Below are 18655 nucleotides of genomic sequence, written 5' to 3' on the forward strand. Positions count from 1 at the left end.
GAACAGAGACGCTGGGGGTGTCACATGGCAGCAGACACATGTGGGACAATTACTGAAGCTTTTTCCACTTCGGTGTGATCGTCTGTTCATGTGTGGAGGCGTGCGGAGCGCCGGGTTACAGCGGCCCTGTGTGTGATGTGAAGACTATGCTGACAGGAAGGAAGGACGGACTACACATGTTTTAAAACACAGAGTCACGGCCATGTGTCGGCTCGCTGGCTGGAAACCAAAAATCTTGAGAGGTGACGTCAGTTAACTGCTCTGTTTTGTTAACCTGCTGCTCTGTGATGTTTTAAAAGCCAATTTCGCCACGTTGGAACCTTATCTTTATCTTTCTGAATTAGGTTTATAGTGTAAAAAGGTTCCTGTGTTTCTGGGAGCTGCAGAATGTTTTGTTCTTCTGGGTCCCAGCTGTGAAATCTGATGTAGTTTAGATGGAGGAAGAACTACAGAGGGATGTTTCAGCTTTAGCAGCTGAAGGACGCAGCACCGCTCTTTGTTCTCTTGGTTTTTAATGCAAACTAGCTACATTTCCAACAGTACATCATAAAATATGAGGGATCCCATCTAATGGATGATAATTTAGGCATGCATTTTTTTGTTATACTATCTTTTAGCCTGTTTTTAGCATGATTGGCCAGGGGAGCGTGTCTATGTTCCCCTCTTTGTATGAGACTGGGGAACATAGGACCCTTTTTCCCTGCTTTTCCCATGTTCCCCAGTCTGTTAATTTTTCCACCATTACTGCCAAATTCCATGGCAAATAGGCCTAACCTTAACCCTAACCCTATTTAAAAAGCCAAAAAATGAACTGCAAAGTAACCAGAAAGTTGCTGCTGTGCAAATTTAATTTTGGGTTGCTTGAGCTAAGGTGGGCAATAGATTGCTGGGAACATAGGACCCTTTTTCAGAAAAAGGATCCTATGTTCCTCAGCATGTATTGCTACAGGGAAACATAGGACCTTTTTTAGGAAAAACAGGGAACATAGGACCTTTTTTCTAAAATATAAAATATAAAATAGGTCCCAGGGAACATAGGGATGACCCCATTGGCCAGAGAAAGAGAGGGCCGAGACTGCGGCTGCAGCAAGAAGGGTATGTTTCATCGGAGACCCTGAAATTGCTCAAAATTCCCTCTGATGTAAATAAAAACAGAATTTCTCTGATGCAATGAATGTCTGCGCGGGTAGGTTATCCTGGATGCTGTTGCACGTGACACCAAGAGGGTCTGTTTTTTTTTTTTAATCACCAGTTTCTTGTTTTTCTTTTGACTCACCCGGTCTCCAGGTCTGACGAGTGGTTCCTGTTTGGTTCCCAGTTTGTGCAGCAGGTTGTAGGCCACCTTCACACTTCTGGACCACAGTTTTCCTAAAGGCAGATTAAGAGAAAAATATTATTATTATGAAATAATAGAAAGCATACAGGGAGGGAACAAAAAAACCTCTGTTGACGTTAGAAATGACCTATGATGGCTAATTTATGAGGAAAAAAATCAAAGTGATTGTCAGGAAACCTGTTAAAAAGAACAAATGTCCTTGTTGAACTGTTTTATGACTGTATGGTGCAACAAAGGATGACATAATGAGTCCCCATATGTGAGACATTACTGCTCTGACATGACACTCGATGTTAAAACACATTATTTCACCTCGCGGCTGCTCTGGTATGGAGATGATCACACACATTTCATAACATCCAGCAAACCAAAGCGGCCTCACGACTGTTCAGTAATTGGATCCATGTACAGTTAAACTTTGCACACAGAGAAAACCACAGCACATGAGAGGAAGTCACACAAGCCACATCAGTATATGATTACAGTGAAAAAGGCTTTTTTGGTATCTTGATGAATGTATTTAGGTTTAATTCTGGTGCTCGTGCAGCTTTAGGCAGCATAAACCACTTTTATACAACTTGAGGATTACTTCCACTTTGTCAGAATAACTGTTCCTTTAAATATTACCTTGTATATAAAATATTATCTCATCTTTCCAATCAGTTTCATTTCACCCGCCAGGCACCGTTGGCTCTGTTCATTAATGCAGAAACTCACAACAAAAGAATCAATTTCCATCCTTTGCTTCTTTTTTTCTTCTCTTTCCCCTAATTCAGACTGGCAGACGCAGATATTATGCATGAGCAATCCAGCGTGAATTCCTCATTGTTTTTCACGCTAAATGAGGTTTTTCTGATGTTTGTCAGAGCTAATGAATTGAAGAAACGGAGAGCTTCGGGATCCCACGAGGAGAATAGACAGTTAGGAGAGAAAAACAACAGAAATGGCAAAGAAAGGCAAAACAGCAGCGGCTTGGTTACGGAAGGTGTGACTACAGTGGATAGAAAGAGACATTTTAAAGCAGAATTTAATTCATTCATTCAGAATTAAAAGCTGCATTTGTGTCTTCAAGGAGTACAAAGTGGATATTTCCATTTAAACTGTATTAGGGATTCCACACTGTAAAGAATTTACTGTGATTTTTACAGTAACTTATTGGCAGCAATTAACAAGTAACTTACTGTAATTATTTTTTACAGTAGAACTACTGTATTTTTATTTACGGTACTGTTTTTATACGGTAAATTTAAAAAAAAAGCAATTAAACACTGATTTTAGTTTTATTTACAATTCTGGTTTCTTTACTGTAAAAAAATAAAAATGAGACACTGATTTTTTAATATAGAATAATACAGTAAATAACTGTAGATTTCACAGTGATTATTTACAGTGCAGGAGTAATCACATTTCAGATTTTAACAGGATGTAGTTACTCTGCATTCTTTATTTTTGGTGAGGTTTTAAATGAGACATGTAGAATAAAGTGATTTCAACAGATATACCAAAAATTTTCAGCTTTATTTTAATCACTTTTTCTACTTCACTTTTGTCACCCTGATCTTTTTGACTCAACAGTAATGCCTGTTTTTACAGTTTCTCTCTACGATAAATTGTGTATATAGTGTTCAGAGGGTTAAACACAAACACAAATATCATCATATACCGTGTAATCCTGTGCTCAGAAAGGTATGCCAGTATGACAAAAGAGATACCACCAAGCCTAATTGTAACTCACTAGTTGTATTTCAGTTATTTTTAGTGGAAGTCATGCAAAAGTAGTGTACTGTAATATTTTATGGTATAATCTTTAATTTATGCAGCATTTATAAAGTATTTTCTTGTCAATTATATGGCAAAACAGTGTTTCTTTTGATGGAAAAACGTTTTACTTTTTACGGTAAAATATGGAATAAAAAGGCAATCTTAAACAGGAATTCAACAGTGCTAATATAATTTTAGCGTAATATTACAAAAGTTGTAGTAAGTATGCTTTTGTTCCTTTAATACAAAGAAGTAATGATATGTTTAATCCCACCAGGACAGCCAGCTTACTGTGGTAACAAGAAAGCAAGTGGCTACTTATTATTCTGAATAAAGCCATACTGAATAATACGTCCTTCCACAGTAACAGTCGGAACCCTGCACACTGCAAAATAGCCAACTTGTATTTTTTTGCCTAAAACAGTGATTTAAGTTGGTAAAACTTGGAAATATAAATTATTGACATTTAGGGCAATAATGTAAGTTAGCACAACAAAGGAAGCCAGTTGTCTGCTCAAAAACAAAAGTTTGTGAGTTGTTGTTACTTATATCTTTAAGTTGTGGTTCACAACAAGACAATAGTTCTGCTAACTCTTATTTCTTTGTTGTGAAATGCGGTCAAGCAGTGAAATTCGGTCATTAGCGAAAGCTAGCGGCTAACTGATGCTAGCGGCTAACTGATGCTAGCAGCGCTGCTTGTTACAGCTACAAGAGCAGCTTGTAACTGGTGCTCAAAATTGTGGTCGCAACATTAGCTGACATTTCATAGCAGCATTACAATCGTGCCAATTCAGCACATTGCAGAAGTTAGCAGAAGTAAGGAGGAAAAGTTATTACAATGTAAAATTATATGTTTGTACATCTTACAGTTGAGTTGACAAAAATCTGAATTCAGAGTTGAGCAAACTCAAAAACAAAACTTAAAATATTTAGTTTAATTGTCCAACTTAAAATTTTATCGAAGTTTGTTGCCTTGAAATTTTGAGTTCACCCAACTTTTTATTTTTTTGCAGTGCAGGTGACAAGCAGCCTGGACAACATCAGACAACAATCAGAGGAGAGGATTCCTGTGGGCATGTTAGAAAGTCTGTCTCCCGCTGAACTGCAGAAGAGTCCAAATCAGAGAGCTGGAGATGTAATCAGAGTGTTTCTGTGCAGAGCTGAGGTCTGGTTTTTTTAGGATGACATTACGCAACCAACTCATGAAAGGCTCAACCAGCAGCCTTTTATCTCCTCAAACCGAGGAGAAGGAGAGAGGGGAAGGAGACTGCCCAATCATCTCGTTTAATGTAATTGAGAAGGGTGCTTTTGTTCTGATATTAGATATTTGCCATTTGACAGCTGCAGCTACTCCCAGAAACAAAACAGAGACAAAACTGGTTCTTTCTGACAGACAAGAGGTCATATGGTGTTTGAATCAAAAGGATAACATTTCTGCACTGGGACAATATTTCACATACATTGGGTAGGTCTGTCAAATTAACAATTGAAATTAATGCAATAAAATATATAATTGTAATTTAAAGACCAATTCATGCCACTGATGTTATGATAACGGAATATCATGGATAATCAACTGGCTGTGTGTGTGTGTGTGTGTGTGTGTGTGTGTGTGTGTCTAGGGGAGGGATGGGTAACTGGAGGCCCGGGGGCCGCATACGGCCCGCACCCTCACTTGAAGTGGCCCTCAGTACAACTACATAAATTTAAGCATGAAATCTTAAAAATGCAGTATAAAAATGCACGAAATTACTTCTTGCAATTAATGTTGGCCTGCTGTTCTTGCACTAAAAAAAAGGAATCACAGTAAGTGGTTATTTTTTATTTGCTTCAAACCTTTTGTATTCCTATTTATACTGTTATATATGCATTTGAGCATTAACTGTGTTACTGCACTCTAAACATATTTAAAATTGCAGTTTCATCATATCTGGTTAAGTGCATGGTCCTATATGTGGCTTGTGCATGGCACGAAGTAAGAAATATCATTATTTACATAGGACGTGTTGCAACATTGCACTGTTTCTGATTGGACGTCTTTTAGAGGAGCTCCGCCCCATTGTGTGATAGGCCTACAGCTGGTCAGTAACACAATTCACTCTGGATTTACACCCTGACTCATCTCATCTGTAAGTCTAGCCTACCTATCTTTAGGAGTTTTAAAATGCGCTACAAGGTTCGATTTTCCAATAATATTCTAATAGTTTCCAGTGAATATCAATGTTCAATGTGTATGTGCTGGATGGTGTGGTACCTTATGAAAAGTAAGTGTTTTATGGAGTTGCAGACGTTGTAATGGTCTGCATGTAATGTGCAAATTCTGTTATTCGTGATTAGCATGCTAAGCGGAGATTTAGCTTTATTCACTTCTTATGTTGCATTACTATGTAATTCAGGGATGACATTCATGTTGCTTAGTGAAATGCCCATAATCATTTGATATGAGAAACTTACAATTGCAATTGCAATATAGTATATCAGCAAATTGGGTTCATGCATACTGTGCAATGTGCTATCTCAGCATTAGCATGCTAAGCAGAGATTTAAGGCCTTTCTTCCGCATCAGTTTGATCCATTGAAAACAGTAAAAACAAAACTTTATTAACTGACAGCAAAGCATAATACGGACAGAAAGATAGCGTTTCTGTGTTATTTAAGGTTACACTAGCAAGAGGCATTAGTATTACCTACAAAATACAATCTCGCACTATATGAACACATACTTCCTACAGGCACTGCACCAGTTCATCAAAAATAGCGAGGAAAGCAGATCCTGCAAAGTTATTGGAAGGACATTTCATTTTGTAATTTTAAAACCATTTGTAGTTTTTAGAAAACTGTAAACAAAAGCAGATGTGCACACAAAGGATAATCAAAAAAAAGAGATCAAAACACATCACACGGAGCTGTAAGAGTTTGTGTGTCCTCCTCGTGCAGCACGGGAATCCAAACAGTTTTAATCGATGTCGTGATTCACTGATAAATAACTCGAGTCATGCTGTTTACACAGGCTCAGAGCTCCCTGAGACTCTCTGGGCTCCTGTAAAACTTCTTTAAATGTGTACTGAAATATGCTTCTCTCCTGCCAATAATGTGAGGTTATCTGCAGTGCAGCGTGGTACGAGTTGAGTTTAAGGACAGCGGGAGAACTCAGCATCATGGATTCTCTCTGTTCTCCGGGGGGGCGGAGGCAGAGGAGGACGAGTCGACAGGAAGAAACAAAACAAGTTTGTCCTTGTCGGCCGACATCAAAGAGAAAGACACCACAGGAATGAGAGATAACGGAAGATGAAGACTTAGATTTAGATTCAGCACTGCACACCACACACACACACACACACACACACACACACACACACAGTCTCACCATGTTGTTGTCTCTCTGGTGGCGGACTCCTGAGTGCTGGCTGAAGACATTTCACAGTCTGGTGAGCACATATCGCCTCATCATCAGCTGCAAGCTCAATTCTCACAAATCAGTTTGTACAGTCACACACACACACACACACGCACACACACACACACTACAAACTACACACAAACTTTTTACGCCTTTGAATAAAGTTGATGTTCTCCGGATAAATATAAAGTTTCTAATCGTGTGTGTGGTACAAACTTGAAGTACTTCAGATAAAACTTGATAAAGAACTTAAAAGATGATTTCAGCTTTTTGCTCTGCTACGTTTCAAAGGAAATACTGCATGTTGCATGTTTTACTAAGGGTGAAATGACACAACCACAAACTTAAAACTACAGTTATACTATTTTTTCTTTGCTCCCTAAACTTTGCGTCCCGGTCCCTGATCCCTCATCAATTCTGCTTTCTTTTATACCCATTATCTTCTGATTTCCTTTTATTTCCAGTCCACTGTCTCTCCTTTTTTAATTCCCTTCTTATTTCAATTTTTCTTCTCCATAAACTAATATAAAAACATGAAAAGACTTAAAACTGGAGATAAATCAAATCAAAACTCTACTAAATAATGGAATAGTAATAAAATACCACAGCCAGCTCTTTTTGGTGATGAAAATCTAGTAAATGGACCTTTGATTCTTCTTCACCTTTAATACTTTGATACTTTATAAAATTGCATAACTAGTATCTTGACTTTTTTCTGAAGAGCAAAAAGAATAATGACTTTGAAGTCTTTTTTATGGTCGTTCTGGGACATAGTGTAGTTAAATTTGACTTCTTTCAGCTCTAAACTTTAAAATGTGAGTTTGAGTTCACATGCATTAAAATGTGTGATTTGTGTGTTTGCGAGTCCCCTCTGTGTCTTGATTCTGTCCGCTGTGCAGCGGGGAGGTCCGACTCTAAATTCATGAGGACCTGAGAGAGGCGGCTCCGTTCACTTCGACTAAATCTCTTTACACCCTCCAGACCCAGAGCCATTTTCTCTGCTGTCGTTCGGGGAGATGAATAACTGGGATCTGCAGCCTTCAGCTGCTGAACAAAAGAGTTTGTTCCAATTTGAATGCAGACTTAAACTGCGGTGTGATTCAGCTGCAGTGAGCGTGTTAGGGGAGCTGGGACGACAGCACGCTGCAGGCGAGACGCTTGATACATGTTTTGGATCATTTATTACTTTTTTTTTTACCATGCTGTGTGTTTGCCTTCTCACTAGTGGCTGCTCACATTTATTTAGTTTTTCTGATTTATACTTCTGTGGAAGAGATATGCCTCTGGCGTAAGAATTTACAGTTGAGTGTCAGACTTCACCTGTTAATAACGCCACAACAACACTAACAGATGTGTGTTTAACTTGACAAATAACCCAAAACGTTCTCATTCTCAGGTCCTCAAATACCTACAGTTTGTCACAGCCTTCAGTGTCTTATACTGACGCACAACTTTAGTGTCTTTAACATCAGGCAGTGCGGTGATTAACAGGGATGGGCAACTGGAGGCCCTGGGGCCGCATACGACCCTCGCCCTCACTTGAAGTGGCCCTCAGTACAACTACATGCATTTGAGCATGAAATCTTAAAAGTGCAGTGTAAAAATGCACAAAATTACTTCTTGCAATTAATGTTGGTCTGCTGTTCTTGCACTGAAAAGAAAAATCACAGTAAGTGTTTTTTTTATTTGCTTCAAACCTTTTGTATTCCTATTTATACTGTTATACATGCATTTGAGCATGTAGCAAGTTACTGCACTGTAAACGTATTTTAAATTGCAGTTTCATCATATCTGTTTTAGTGCACGGTCATATAAGTGGCCCTGTGGTAGTGCCGATGAAAAATTGTGGCCCCCTCCAGCATTTAAGTTGCCCATCCCTGAGCTGCAGTATTGTCACTTAAATGTGTGACATGATGTTAACTATAACCCCACGTAATGAGCAGAAGAAGATTTTATATTTCTCAAACACTGTTAACTGTCAGTACGTTTTCATGATCCCGACATTTCCAATCATGCTTGATTAATTTCACAGCAGCTCGACAAGAACAGACGGAGGGACTGTGCTGCAGCTTGTTGCAGGAAACACAATAAGTCATTAATTCATTCTCCTTAACCGCTTATCCAAACTTGGGTCGCAGGAGGCTGGAGCCGATCCCAGGTAACACTGGGTGAGAGGCAGGGTACACCCTGGACAAGTCTCCAGACACATAGAGACAGACAACCACTCACACTCTCATTCACTCCTACAGGTAATTCAGGTGCATGTTTGTGGACTGTGGGAGGAAGTCGGAGGACCCGGAGAGAACCCACACTGACACAGGAGAACATGCAAACTACAAACAGAAGAGCCAAGACCCTCTGTGTTGTCCTACATTAAGTCAGTGGCTTCCATACTTGTTCTTCCCCAACAAAGGGAAGGCCTTTCACAAACCTGTCCATGTTTTACAAGCAGTGCAGTAATAAGTGTTTTTGGATCTTTGTCTCATTTTTAAGGTTCTGCATGGACTAGCCCCTCCACCATTACAGGATTTCATAAAGAAAAAATCCCCTAGAGTAAACACCAGAGCACTGACTAGGGGAGATTGTGACATACAACGGTGCAGAACTAAATTTGGTCAAATGGTGGTGTCCATCAGAGGAACACAGTCGCTGCTAGCTCATATTAGAAACTGTGACAGCTACACCACTTAAAAAAAGACCCTTAAACAGTGGTTGAAAACAACCCAGACCTGCTCTCATGGGTAACCTCTTTGTCTTTTCTATTCTGTGAACTTTTAACCTCGATGTTAATCGTGATTTATTTTTTGTGTAAGATTTCTTCACGTTTCTATATCTTTGCAATAAATTACTTTCATCATTCAGTATTCCAGGTTTTCCTCAATTAGTTTGTTTTTGGCCATCATACATCCTAATTTTTATGTTTTCCTTTATTAATTTTTGAATAAAATCCCGTTTTGTGTCACTATCCTTCCAATGCACAACATGGGTCAAAAATTACCTGTATCCATTTTTTTTTAAAGCTAAGTAGCTTGTTAAGATAACTACTTAACTAACTTCTTGGCTAAATATTTAGCTAAGTAGCTTGCCAAGCTAACTACTTAGGTAACTTCTTGGCTAAGTATTTAGCTATGTAGCTTGTTAAGCTAACTACTTAGCTAACTTCTTGGCTAAGCATTTAGCTATGTAGCTTGTTAAGCTAACTACTAAGCTAACTTCTTGGCTAAGTATTAAGGTAAGTAGCTTGCTAAGCTAACTACTTAGCTAACTTCTTGGCTAAGTAGTTAGCTCAGCAAGCTACTTAGCCAAATAGTTAGCTATGTAATAATACAAAAACATTTTTCCTTCATAAAGAATGAGAAGCAAAATCGAAAACAAGATATTTAAAGAATACTTGGAATATTAAATCATAAAATAAGTTGATATCAAAATATAGAGCACAGAAACACACAGCAAGCATGAAATAACATGGGAAATGAATGTGGGTAATTTTTGACCCGTGTTGTGCATTAGAAGGTGTGTCAATATGTTGTGCATAAAAGGGTTAAACTGTTCATTCATGATATTGCAGCCAAAACTTCTAGAAATCCAAGTAAAAGCCTCAAACATAAAGTAAAGAGTGTAATCCATGAGTCCCACAAAGTCAGCACAAAAGAAGTTTGACCTTCACAGAGCGTCCTTTGAGTCATTTAGGTAATATTCCCTCAAAAATAATTCATTTAAAAGCATATTCTCAAAATATAGCCTTCTGGGATATAAAAAAAAACTTTCCCTTCTTCTGTAGCAGAGCAGCTTTCTTGAAAGAGTCTTTTTTGTCACACTTTCACTAATGTGCTTAGCGCTCTGTCTGGCTGCCATTAGTGGAATTATGCTCACACAGCGGGTGTCGAACATTGTTTGGTGCTTCAGTTAATAAGCTTCTGAGAGCCACCATATGTGCAGAAAAAACAGAAAGCAATTCCGAGGGAAACTTTGATGTATTCATATAGTACAAAAGCAATTTTTAGTATTTATCTGTATGTTATGACATCTTATTAATGAGGATGACTGATTTTCGGTCATGTAGTCAACTAATGAGGACATGATTATTGAAAACTGTCTTTTTTGTAAGCTTGTTTACTTGTTTCCTGATCATCTACTGTAAGTCCTGATTTCAATCAAAATTTGGACCATTTTATTTAGACAAAGGTCTTCTATGGCTAGTCCCCCGCCACTTAGAAATGTGTTTTTTCTTTTGTTTTTGATCTCTATAAAGTCTGATCTTCACTTGTATCTGTGCAAAATGTGTCATTAGAGATGTGTTTTCATATCTCTACTCAAGGGGGAGGTGTTTTTTCAAAAATCTGAGATTCAAACGTTTGCCGGGCAACTTAGATTTGGTAGGTAACAACTTTGAAAGCCAATCACTGTCTAATATGTTTAAGCCATAAAAAACAACCCTTAAACCTCCAGCGCAGAGGGAACAGAGAAAACACACAGCTACTGCCAATTACAAGCTGGAAAAATCTAAATTATAATCAGAGCATCCATCCATCCATCCATCCATCCATTTTACTCCGCTTATCCGGGGCCGGGTCGCGGGGGCAGCAGGTTAAGCAGTGCATTCCAGACGTCCCTCTCCCCAGCCACACGTCCAGCTCCTCCTGGGGGACCCCGAGGCGTTCCCAGGCCAGGAGAGAGATATAATCCCTCCACCGTGTTCTGGGTCTTCCCCGGGGCCTCCTACCAGTTGGACGTGCCCGGAACACCTCTAACGGGAGGCGCCCGGGAGGCAGGATACAAGCGGCTGAAATGAGCTTCCTCCGTAGGGTGGCTGGGCTCAGCCTTAGAGATAGGGTGAGGAGCTCAGACATCCGGAGGGAGCGCGGAGTAGAGCCGCTGCTCCTTCGCGTCAAAAGGAGCCAGTTGAGGTGGTTTGGGCATCTGGTAAGGATGCCTCCCGGGAACCCACCATTAGAGGTGTTAATCATAGCAAAGAGTTTTTTGAAAATGTCTCTGGAACGGGACTTTAAGCAAAACCTTGCACAATTGCCAGATCGACCAACGCGTGACTCTCTGCTTACCGTAGGTGAGCACGTAGAGCGGCTTGCCATTGGTGTCCATGGTGGTCAGGCAGGGGGCCTTCGGAGAGATGGTGCCCCACCTCTGCAGAGCCGCCTCCAGAGACGGGGGCCAGTTGGTTACCACACCCAGCTGCTCACCCTGCATGGCCACCATCTGGGCCCCCTCCGCCTTGGGCTGGTTGGGATCTGGCTGCTGGACTAGAGGAGGATAACAGAAGAGGAGAGAGAGAGTTTGTTGACAGTTTTAACAATTAATGCCATCCACCATCCACACTGCAGTTACTCCCAACTGACAGACGAGCTTCTTACATATTTATATGCATAGATAACAGATACTCTTATCTTTTTTAAAACCTAATTTAAAACACTGCTTAAACATTTAATAACCAGGCCTCGCTGATTTAACAACCACTATCCATACAGTTATGTTATAAGTAGTAAAACTTTCAAAATCATATGTAATTTAAGACAATGGGCATTATAAATAATGCAGCTTTTACTCCATGTTGTTATTATTACTGTATCACAGACAACGCTCATTTGAAGCAATTTAGTGTTTAATTAAGCAAAATACAAGGTTAATGACATTTTTTGTGGCATACTGAACCATGCTTAGCCTTTCCAACATGTGCTTTTCATGCTTAAATTATGAATAAACTTCTGGCTCTGCAGCGTTCGATGCTGGAAACAAAACCAAATATGCATCAGTTACTTTCTATCTTTGTCACAAAGCAGACATGGGAGAAAAGAGTGCTAACAAGCCTGGCTCAAGTAACTTAATTGTGTGGATTATTCTCTATACTTTACATACTATATATACTATCGATACTCCATCGGAAATTAAAATGCCCACTAGCATCAGCTCACAGTTGACTGAGCAAGCATTTGTATATTGAGACATGCAGCCCTATTTTGATGCCAATACTTTTGTACTTTTACTTAAGTAAAACTTTAACCGTGTGACTTTTACTTGTATCAAACAAGAGTATTTCTTCACTGCTACTTTTACAAGATCTGAGTACTAACAATACTAGTACTAATGAATGATAGATTGATTGTAATTGCTTTCTTTTATTGTTATTAGTTTGTTTTTTTCTTAATTCCTTTAAAACGAATAATAGAATTATAATTAATTTATTGTAAACATTACTTTCCTTACTGTTATCTTTTTTTTTTTTTACTTCTGACACTTGCTTTGGCAATATGTACAGTGTTACGTCATGCCAATAAAGCCAATTTAATTGAAAATTGAATTGAACTAACAATCCATAAAGCATTAGACAAAACCAGGTTATTTAGTATGGCACAACATATAAAATAGAAAGCAACAAAGTTGTTTTTTTAAAGGACCCTTCAGATGTAGCTTGAAATATTTTCAAAATAAAAGTAGTGCAGTTGTTACCTTCCAGAAGCTCCTCAAAATCGTCGACAAAAAACTCTCTTAGCGGCGGCCGTTTGGGTCTCTTCAGAGTGTTGACGAGTTGCTGAATTTTGGCTGAAACTCTGCTGCTGACTGGAACACCTGCAGAGGACGAACACACACATACATCAACGCCTGAGATAAAACTCCTAATTGTGCTTTCACAGGTGTTGAAGTAGTCACATTCCACTGAGTGATATCCTGAGTGCTTCTCTGCTTCATCTCTCACACACAAAACATCCCCCAGTTCTAAACCCACATTAAAGTGGCACGTTTTTTCCTCGAGTGAGCAATCAACGGAGCCGCCGCTTCAACATGACACTCTGTGACGGCAGAGACGTGAAAACGGCATACAAGATGAGGTACAAATTGCTCTTTCATTAAGGCTGATTTTGAACCCAACTGTGACAGAGTGCAAAGCTCTAAGACGGAGAGGTGGGACGGCAGTCTGAGTACTGACATCTGCAGGCAAATAGATGTTTTGGCAGACTTGGTCAGGGCGGCTGGGTGAGCCAAACACATTACTGAATGTTGGCAAAATGTCCATGAAGAAGTCAGCGTGCTGTTAAATCCTGCAGAGGCAGGTAGTGTACGTCTCTGCATGCAACAGGCAGGAGCTCTTTCAGTCCCTCAGTCCTCTGGTGAACTTTCTATTCTGATTCCATCAAGCTGACGTGAAGAAATGTAAGTCAATGTTATTTGTAGAGCACTTTTCATACAAGAGAGATGCAACACAAAGCGCTTTACATTAAAAAAAAAGGAGAAAACAATAATAATAAAAAGATAACGAAACATAGAAACAAACACCCTGCGCCCATCCCCAAGCCTCCATCCCCACCCACCTTCATCCACCCATCCTATTAAAAACAAAGCACAAACTGAGGAACTGAGGAAGCTCCATCTCAACATGGAGCAGTGAGGAAACACTGGAGGCAGCTTAGAAATAAATTAGATAAAGAATAAAGTAAGATAAAATAAAATAAAATAAGATAAAAAGATATATAATAATAATAATAAAAAAAAGTAAAAGTCAATAATGACAATGGAAAGTATATATATATATATATATATATATATATATATATATAAATAAAATAAAATAAAATAAAAAGCTAGATAAAAAAGATAAAACAATAAATAAATAATTAAGAACTAGAGCATGATAATATATATATATATATATAAATAGACTAATAAATAGTAGCAAATAAATTAATAAATAAAAGAGAAGATGTAATAACACTAAGATGCATGAGCAGAAAAATCTCTAGAAATGGTTCAGATAAAAGCCAAGTTAAAAAGATAAGTCTTCAGTTTGCTCTTAAAAATATGAACAGTCTCTGATGGCCTCAGGTCTTCAGGGAGGCTGTTGCACAGACGTGGACCACAGTGAGAAAACGACACCTCCCCGTGGGTTTTAGTTCTTACTTTTGGTATTATTAAAAGGCCACTCCCAGTAGACATGTGGGTCCTCGAGGGTTCATAGGATAAAAGTAAATCAGATAAATAGGCTGGACTAAGACCATTAAGAGATGTATAAACCAGTAAAAGAATCTTAAAATCGATTCTGATACGCACAGGTAGCCAATGCAGAGACTTTAAGTGGGTAACACATAGCAGACAAATGGTGCATTTACTGGAGGTTTTGCTGACTTCCTTGAGAATGTTATTCATTAACTGCTGGAAGGTGTTCAAACTGAATGCAAAGTGAAATATACTCATTATTTGCAGAACTTGTGTGTTTTTGCAGTTTGATTCAATCCCCCTAAACAGCCAATCGACTTACTTGTAGATGTGAGCTGTAGCTCATAGTAATGACTCCTCTCAAGTTTTTTTTTTCTTACTGTAACTAAGCTGTCTAACATAATTTAAAGCAGCTCATGTTCCACATTAGTGATGCAGACAAAATTAACCACCAACAAGGAACCTGAAGATTAATTTGATATGCAGTTTGGCACTGTGTGTCAAGGTGTTCTGGTCAAAAATCTAAAATAAAAACGACTTCATTAATCAATTAGGTAAATCTTTTATGGTGTATCAGGTTCAGAACATTAATGTTTGGCTTTCTGAAGTTCATTTTGATGCTCAACTATGTCCCATTACAGCAATTTCTGGGTTCATACCATTTGTTACACACATTTACTTCTGAATTAGGCTTTTTTATTAAATTCAAGAATGTATGGTGGTCAAAAATGGTCAAAAATCCTCCAGAGTATTACGTCAATACAACAAGACCTTTGGAACAACATAGAAAATCCATGCTGTGATTTCGTTTAAAAAACTTTAGACATTTTGGAGATTTCTTTATTTTCTTTGACTGGATGCCGAGCACTACTGTTCTCTTAATATCATATCATGACATGGTTAGTACCAATAGACTCAGATCTTGTAGTTTCATATTATATCTTTTCTATAGGTTTAAAATTGAGCCCAACACCAACTCTGAAATAAGTGGGCTGGTGGAAAAAGGCCAGTAACAGCAGGGAAATGATTCCAAACACTAGATAAAAAAAGTTAAATCTGCTGAAATCTAACAAACAAATCTCTGAAAACAAAACAGCAAAAAAAAAAAGAACCCATTGTGAGTAACGTAATACAAGGATCATGAAATCCTATCCAGCTTTGTTGTGTCTCTTCCAGTCAAACATCTCAGTCAGCTCCCATCTGTAAACTCTGGCAGCTGATCTGTCAAGCTGCTGCGCTCATCGTCTACGTCCACATCGGCATCCATCACACAGTCTGATGAATAACTCCGTCTGCTGCAGCTTCACGTCCCCCACAGAGACAGAATTATGAAACTATGAACCAGCAAACTGACGTTCTCACCATGAACGTTGGCTCTAACTCATCTCTGAAAAGTCGACAGAAATAGCCACACTGAGGGACGATGAATAGGGCGACAAAGGGAGAACTTTGGAAGCTCCGATTTGTTGATTAATGTATTGTCATCCAAAAAAAAAAAAAAAGGTTCATCATAGAAGTGAACATGAAGATTGAGATATGTGTGATATTATTTTCCTTTTGTAAAATAAGATAAAGATGAGTATAAGATAAATATACAAGATGAGCAAAACCTGGAAAGGTTAGATTGGTCGGGGTTGTGTTTTGTTGCTCTGTTTGGTTGTAGTTCTATTCAGAAACATTTTGGTTGCAAGGTTATTATAGTTAACGAAAACTAACGAAAACTACAATTGAAAAAACATTTTTGCGAAAACTATAACTATACTATGATAATTAACTGAAACTGTATTTTGTGGTTACAAAACTAACTAAAACTAACTACAATTACAGTGAAAATGTCCCTCGTTTTCATCTTGTCAACTTTTTTCATATGTAAATTTAAAAAATAAAAATCTATTTTGGTTGATATGAAATTGGTTTTATGACTTAATAAACTTATTGGGGCTGAGGTGGATCAGACAAAGGAAATAAAGGCAACATTTTTGTGACCTTATTGAATCTCGCACCCAACAAACACCCCATTACAAAAACACTAAAACGGCTTGTTTGGTTGTCGCTCAAAACCTTTGAAATCAAAAAGTAATTGAGATGGTGATGCCAGTCCATTGAAACCCTGAACCTTTAGATTCATGAATTGTTCAAATTTGTATTTGTAAACCAAAAAAGTCTGAAGACTCTACGTTAATGCATTCAATATTATATTGATTCCCACTTTATGTGCCGTAGTTTGTACTGACTTAAAAACCTGTTGACTGTGCTTCAAAAATGTAATGATCGTCTGAAAAAGGAAGATATTGGAAGATAATATATTGGAGCAGCATAGCTTAATATATCATACCACTTGTTCATTTTGTGATAAAAGCACCAAATTTGGCAGATGTGTTGATTGGGAACAAAACTGGATATTAAGCCATCACAAACTCAGACCCAGGTTGCTGTGGCAGCCATTTTTAATATAGGCTCACTTTGCACTGTATTACGTCAACTTCCTGATATGATATCCTGGCATGCTTTTTACCAATGGATTGCTTAGATCTTTTTTCATAAGATAGTTTCATAAGATAGATACGATGTGAAAGTGAAGCCCACTACAGCCCCATGAGCCCGGCGGCTGGCCCATGAGTCCAATGTGCCACGGACAGAACATCAGAACGCCAGGGAGTTCATTTATTACAATAACATGCAGAGGTAATCTCCACATTTTGTTGCATTTTCTTTAATTTGTTATTGTTTTACATTGTCAAAAAAACATATTTTAACTTGAACTTTTATGTAATTAATATTTGGGGTGTTGTAAACATTGGGGCGGTTGTGGCTCCCTTGGTAGAGCGTTCGCCCAGTAATCGGAGCAAGAAACTGAACCCCAAATTGCTCCAGATGCTGTGTTCATCAGTGTGAGAATGAATTCCCAATGGTGGCAGGTGGCACCGTTTAGGGTAGCCTCTGCCACCAGTATGAATGTGAGTGTGAATGGGTGAATGAGTGCAGTCTGTAGTGTAAAGCACTTTGAGTGGTCGCAAAGCAACTCGAGAAGCGCTATATAAGTGCAGGTCCATTTACCATTTACCATGTGAACAGCAGCTTGGAGGCGTTCTATCTACTTGTAACTGCTGGCCGCCATTTTGGAAAATGAAATTTTAAAACATCAGAATGCAAATATGCAATGGCCCAATATCCAGTCTTTTTCCAAATATATTAAGCTACATATGTACCAAATTTGGCGCTTTTATCACAAAATGAACAATAGGTTAGCTATGCCGCCCCACTAATAGATGATTATTGGTCTTCTTTTTGGTATTGTTATTGACCCCCAGACTCTTGAACACCCTCAGCCCTGACTCACCGTCTCCGGTCTCCATCAGCTCTGCGTTGCCATACTTGGGCGTCTGCCTCTGGGCCGCGGTGCCGGCGCCCGGGGCTCGCTCCACCTGGATCCCGTCGGTGGTGTTGGCGGTGTTGTTGGTGTAGCCGGTGACATCTGGAGGGGCAGAGTGGTTCTCTGTGATGTGAGAAAACGGGGGGGATCGAGGAGGGAAGGAAGGCCTGGTTAGTTCCCCCACACCCCCACACATCCTGCTGTTAAAACATTTTAATGGGGACTCTTACAACCAGGACCAGATAGAACGTGGAGATAAGTGACAGAGTTTGGTGTTAATTATGTCGTTAGTTAAATAGATGTCCCACTGTTACATCACATCACATCATAATATTATTATTAATAATAATAATAATAATAATAATAATAATAATAATAATAATAATAATAAGGACCAATAAACCATGAGTTACATTAGAACACAAGAAAATACTATAAATGGGCTTATTTTGGTAAAATTGGAGTTGCAAATACTGCTAAAGGGTTAAAAAAAAATAGTAATTTTCTTCTGAAATGTAATTTGGCAGAAACAGTTCAAGTACTAGAACTAAAAGTAGTTGAAGTGTCAGCTCATTTTCAGTCAATAAAATGGGATTGAAGTGCCAACTGAAGTGTAATCTCTAAAATGAGCAGAAGTTTTAGTTGGACTGCAGCTTCTGAAACTAGTTTAGGTCTATTGAAAAGTAATGTGGTGAAAGCAGTTGAAGTGACAGGTAAGGGTAAGAGCTGAAAGCAGTTGAGGTGTCATTTAAAATGTCAGTGGAAGGGCAAATGCCTAAAGCAGTTGAATTGACAGTTGAAGTAGACATCCTAAAAACTGTTGATGTGGTAGTTTAGATGT

General features: G+C 38.6%; 1 protein-coding gene across 1 annotated transcript in view; it reads right to left on the reverse strand.

Annotated features, from left to right (window-relative positions):
- Window positions 1-18655, reverse strand: part of LOC131980484 (disco-interacting protein 2 homolog C) — a 282249-nt gene that overhangs the window by 72136 nt on the left and 191458 nt on the right. The window contains exons 6-9 of the mRNA XM_059344729.1: window positions 17782-17937; window positions 12960-13079; window positions 11558-11755; window positions 1277-1368 (exon numbers count right to left, since the gene is read on the reverse strand). Of these exons, the coding sequence (XP_059200712.1) occupies window positions 1277-1368; window positions 11558-11755; window positions 12960-13079; window positions 17782-17937 (566 nt within the window). The remainder of the gene's footprint in view (window positions 1-1276; window positions 1369-11557; window positions 11756-12959; window positions 13080-17781; window positions 17938-18655) is intronic.

Source organism: Centropristis striata, chromosome 11 (assembly GCF_030273125.1).
Source record: "Centropristis striata isolate RG_2023a ecotype Rhode Island chromosome 11, C.striata_1.0, whole genome shotgun sequence".
Taxonomy (NCBI): Eukaryota; Metazoa; Chordata; class Actinopteri; order Perciformes; family Serranidae; genus Centropristis; species Centropristis striata.